Source organism: Panthera uncia, chromosome X (genome assembly GCF_023721935.1).
Source record: "Panthera uncia isolate 11264 chromosome X, Puncia_PCG_1.0, whole genome shotgun sequence".
Classification (NCBI taxonomy): Eukaryota; Metazoa; Chordata; class Mammalia; order Carnivora; family Felidae; genus Panthera; species Panthera uncia.
Genome location: NC_064817.1, coordinates 55,789,700 through 55,795,065, shown reverse-complemented (window position 1 = coordinate 55,795,065; position 5,366 = coordinate 55,789,700). Strand labels below are relative to the sequence as shown.

The 5,366-nt window shown below is 52.9% G+C and overlaps 1 protein-coding gene across 1 annotated transcript in view; it reads left to right on the top strand.

The window, feature by feature from the left end:
• Positions 1 to 2,660: 2,660 nt before the first annotated feature.
• The window catches only part of FOXO4 (forkhead box O4), a 3,008-nt gene continuing 302 nt past the window's right edge, over positions 2,661 to 5,366 (top strand). The window contains exons 1-2 of the mRNA XM_049643964.1: positions 2,661 to 3,883; positions 4,210 to 5,366. The exon at positions 4,210 to 5,366 is cut by the window's right edge and continues 302 nt beyond it. Coding sequence (XP_049499921.1) covers positions 2,791 to 3,883; positions 4,210 to 4,217 — 1,101 coding nt within the window. The 5' untranslated portion in view covers positions 2,661 to 2,790 and the 3' untranslated portion in view covers positions 4,218 to 5,366. The remainder of the gene's footprint in view (positions 3,884 to 4,209) is intronic.

Below are 5,366 nucleotides of genomic sequence, written 5' to 3'. Positions count from 1 at the left end.
AGAGAGAGAGAGAGAGAGAGAGAGAGAGAGAGAGACAAGGCTCTGACTTTAGAGCAAAAGGTTGGGAGTTCTCTTGGCCTTCCATGAAGAAACTGTGAGGAAAGATCTCACTAGATGCTCGGAAAACTTGTCCTGAGAAGGGGCCCTAATCGTGAAACGGGGAGCTTCAACTCCTTGACATCCCGCACCCCCGTAGGTGGTGAGATCAGCGTACAAGAAAGTACGGAGGGTTGAATGAGCAGAGGGTCCTCCCCTAGGTAGAGTAGATGGAGGGAGGGATCAGATCTGCAGTATTCCTAGGAGTTGGGCAGGACAGAAAACAGGACAGCTGACTGAGACCCTTGGCACTATTTCTGGGTAGACTGCCATGCCACAGTCTCAGCTCATAAAGAGCTCCCTCCCCTCCTTGGACCCAGCCTACACAGCTGTTTTTTCTTTTCCCTTAGGTTTATTTCCCAGGATAGAAGAAATAATCATGAGTTGTTAGTTATGCTGTGGGAGTGTAGTCCCTCCTTATAATTTACACTTATTTGCTGCTTTTTAGTTTACAAAGTAGTTTTGACATTTTTTGTTTTATTAATTTTCCCAGCAATTCTTGAGATTCCACGTTTTACATACTGGGAAACTAAGGTATGGAAAGGTCAGGAAGCTCACCTAATATCAGTAGAGTGAGGACTTGAACTCAGGTCTAACTATAAATCATATATTCTTTCTGCTAGCCCATGCTGCCAAATTCTCTTCATTGGGCTGAGTGCTGGGCCTTCAAGGCTCTCATTCCCCACCCCCCACCCCCACTCCAAAGAGTAAGCTTCACAGCCTGAACTGGCTTCTCTGGGGATGTGCTGAGATTACTCCCACCCCACGGTGGGGGAGGGGGTGGCACTCACTTAGAACAAGAAAGCTTAGTTTAGGTGGCTTGGGGAACAATTACCAGTCACTCCCCCCACTTCTAACAGGTAAGAATTATAAGGAGCTGACCTCTCCAGGTAGGAGGTTGTACTAGTTCTGAGGCCTAAAGGAGAGGGGATAGAAGAATGGGCCTCATGGGTATTGAGTGTGGAGAAAGGAACGGACCTTCTCAGCAGACCCAGAGTTAAAGGATGGAAGGGGTGGGGAGTCACAGTGCCAGAAGTCACAGTGGTTCTCAGTTACTAAGGATGGATGGTTACTGTGTAGGTGGACAAGTGGGATTCCTCGAAAGAACCAGGAGTACCAATGTAGCCAGTGTGTTTAGGAATGCCATTACTGAAGGGTCCCAGGGAGACACGGAGTTCTTTGCCTCAAGAGCCCTGGAACAAGAAGCTACTTAAGCATCTTTCCCCAGGCAGAGGGTCTCCTTATCTGGAGCACCAGTCAGAAATCAATTCATGTGTTTCTGACTGTCCATAGCCTCAGCCTCTAGTTTTGCTCCAAGCCCTTCTGGGCTCCTCCTGATTTTCCAAACACTAAAGAGCTCCATGTGGGAGGTCAAATGCCCCTAAGGTTGGAGATCTTAGGCACAAATTCCTGAGGAGAAGTAGGGGAAAGGAGGTAGGAAAGAGTAGGGAGGTGGGGGGGGGGCGGGGACACAGAAGGATGGTGTAACTAGCCTGGGGCAACCAGTAGCAATAAGCTGCTCTGGGGGCTCAAGAAGCTACCAATCTCAGCTCCCTAGGCCCCTGAGGAAAAAAAAAAAACTTATCTCTCTCAGAATATCAGCAGTGAGGGAGAAAGGGAGAACAGAGGGAGGAAAGGAGGAAGGGAGAACATGGAGCTTCCAATACCCAAGGCACTCCAAAGCCGATAGAGCCTCAAGGGGCCACCCACCAATAAGGTAACATATCGATTATGTACTGGCAGCTTGGCACTCTGAGGGGGCCACCGTCTGAGGGCTGCCTGACTGGACAACATGGCCTGCGCCATGGGCACTTATACTTGATTCGTGTAATTGCATGAGATGGTAAATAGTACAATATAGGTTGGGTAAGGTGGTGTAGAACAGATTAAAAATACCACACAAGAAATTTGGCAGCAGCAGTCAGAAAGCCACTTAATAGAAGAGAGGGGACTTCTGCTTGGTCTTGAGGAACTAGCAGAATTTACTGAGGGGAGATCCTTCCTAGGACAAGGAATGTGCCTTGTGGATTTGAGGCACGGTGAGAAGCCTGGCCTGAGTGAAGTTGAGGGTGTGTGCCCAGTGATCGGGAGGAATCAGGAACAAAGGAATCTGCAAATCCTATGGAGAGCTGGGGCTCCAGTGCCCCATGGGGAGTAGAGCGCCAGCTCTGTTGAGGGTCCAGCCCCTCAGCCTATTCAGAGAACTGGCTCAACACAGGGTCGGTCAGTCCTGGGCCGGTGTTACGCCACTTTCCCGTAAACTCCACCCAAGCCTCCGCTCAAGGAAAGAGATTGGAGCTGTGGAATTCTCTTTCCCCACCTAATCCTAGCTCTTGCTGAACCAGGAGTGTGTCTCCCCAGTGACCACCAACACCAGACAGCCCCTCAGAGACCTGGGAGGAGTGCAGTGCTGTGAGCTTTTCCAGAGCAGGCCCAGTGCCCTCTGCAGTAGGTTGTTACTCAGGCTGTCTCCTGGGCCCTTGTGCCAAAAAGTCTGGAGCAGAGGCTGAGTGTCTTGCCTTTGGGTGGGAACTGTGTATGGTCTCCCCATACACACACCCTCCTTCCCTGCCCCTACCTTTGCCTGTTCTCCTCTGGATTTGGATAGCTCTGAGTTTGGAGGAATGCCCCTGCTATGTCCCAGCGTCCTTTGAGGCTGGACTGCTGGCCACTGACCTCCCCTGCACGTACCTCATGCCCCTTTCCTCCTGCCTCTGCCCCCTCCAGAACTCGATCCGCCACAATCTGTCCCTGCACAGCAAGTTCATCAAGGTTCACAACGAGGCTACTGGCAAGAGCTCTTGGTGGATGCTGAACCCTGAGGGAGGCAAGAGCGGCAAGGCTCCCCGCCGACGGGCAGCCTCTATGGATAGCAGCAGCAAGCTGCTTCGGGGCCGCAGCAAGGCCCCCAAGAAGAAACCAGCCGTGCTGCCAGCCCCGCCTGAAGGTGCCACTCCGACCAGCCCCGTTGGCCACTTCACCAAGTGGTCAGGCAGCCCTTGTTCTCGAAACCCTGAAGAAGCAGATGTGTGGACCACCTTCCGTCCACGAAGCAGTTCAAATGCTAGCAGTGTCAGCACAAGGCACTCCCCCATGAGGCGAGAGTCTGAGGTGCTGGCAGAGGAGGAGATACCAGCCTCCGTCAGCAGCTATGCAGGGGGTGTCCCTCCCACCCTAAATGAAGATCTGGAGCTGTTAGATGGGCTCAATCTCACATCTTCCCATTCCCTGCTATCTCGGAGTAGTCTCTCTGGCTTCTCTTTGCAGCATCCTGGGGTGACAGGTCCCTTACACACCTACAGCACCTCCCTCTTCAGCCCAGCAGAGGGGCCCCTGTCAGCAGGAGAAGGGTGTTTCTCAAGCTCCCAGTCTCTGGAGGCTCTGCTCACCTCTGATACGCCACCACCCCCTGCTGATGTCCTCATGACCCAGGTAGATCCCATTCTGTCCCAGGCTCCGACACTTCTGTTGCTGGGGGGCATACCTTCCTCCAGTAAGCTAGCCACAGGGGTTGGCCTGTGTCCCAAGCCCCTAGAGGCCCCAGGCCCCAGCAGTCTGGTTCCCACCCTCTCTATGATAGCGCCACCTCCAGTCATGGCAGGTGCTCCCATCCCCAAGACCCTGGGGACTCCTGTGCTCACACCTGCTACGGAAGCTGCAAGCCAAGACAGAATGCCTCAGGATCTAGATCTCGATATGTACATGGAGAACCTGGAGTGTGACGTGGATAACATCATCAGTGACCTCATGGATGGGGGTGAGGGATTGGACTTCAACTTTGAGCCAGGTATGGTACCTCTTAATCAACAGTAGCATCTCACAACCTCTGGCCACCCCCTAGGTGCCCAGCTAGTCCCATGAGCTGAGCAAGAGGGAGATTTAGAGCAAGGAGTAGCTGGAACTCCTGGGGAATTGGGAGGGTATCATAGTGGAGAGGCAGAGTTTCCAGATGGGACCTCCAGGCCCTTCAGCAAAGCCCACCCCTAGCATTAGCACAGGAAAACGTGTGGGGAAGGGCTGTCTCTGTTTTGGGGGCGTGTGACCTTAATGGTGGAAAGTTGTCACACCCCAGATCAGCCTCTTACCTTGTCTTCTGTTTTCTTCTTCCCACAGATCCCTGAGCCATGGCTAGAAGCTTTGTCCCCTGCTTCAGAGGTGGAGCCAGGCGTGCCCATATCCACTCTTTACCCTTGACCCTTCCCTGGGAATTTGGGACCCTGCTTTAGAGCTAGGGTGGGGTCTGCTCACACAGGTGTTGAGGAAATTAGAAAGATAAAACTGCCCCATATGGTAACTATGGGGGGAGGGAGGGAGGGCAAGGGGTGGGGGAAAGGGAGAAAGGGCTTATTCTCACTGTGCCAATTAGGGGGTGAGGCCCCCTCTTGGGAGCCTTCCTAGGCTCCCCCCATTCCCACTCCCTAGGTTTTATAGCAGGGGTGGGCAATGCTGTTGGAAATGTGAAGTCACCAGTGGCCTTACCCCTGCCTTTGGGAGCAGGATTTTTTGTAGTCTTATCTGAGCTGGTCCAGGCTAGGTTAAGCCTTGGATTTTTATGCAGTGGCCCCCTAGGCCAGTGGTGTGGGGTGGGGGGGAGGGTAGCAGGGACATGGAAGGGCCAAGGTCTGAGCACTGGAGAGGCTCACCAGGCCAAATCACCCTTGGAAGGCTGCAGATCACAGAAAGGCTTTTTATAAACTTTTAAAGAAATATAAACACAAATACAGAGATTTTTAACAGTGGCAAGGTGCTAGTGGTGGGGAGAATGCTTTTTTTTTTCTTTTTGAAGGCTTTGTCATAGTGACATGATACAAACACTACAGACATTACTCGGGGAAGCATGGGAAACGGGGTGAGAGAACACCAGGCCGACAGAGAGCAGGGGGCAGGGGAGCAGCAGTGGAGAGCAGGGGAAAGAGCTCCAGCGACGATGACATGGAGACGTGGAGATGTGGAGAGCAAGGTCTGGGCAGAACTAGCTTAGAATTTCCCTATGGAAAAAGCTAAGCCAGGCCCCCTCATTCACCTTGTGTCTGGGAGCATGTGGTGTTCGGGTGCAGCCACACTCTCCAATGACCCGCTGCGGGTTAGTGCTATGGTGGGAGAGTGCATTGAAGGCCTGGAATTAGTTTGCGGCCGGGGAAGGGGAGGGGGAGAAGAGGGAAGGATTTAGGGTGGTAAAGTTAGGCACAGAGACCTCCCTGTTCCAGGCCCCTGACAGCTGTTCCTGCCCTTCTTCCCCTTGCCTGACTACAGGGGTTATGTGGAAGTGT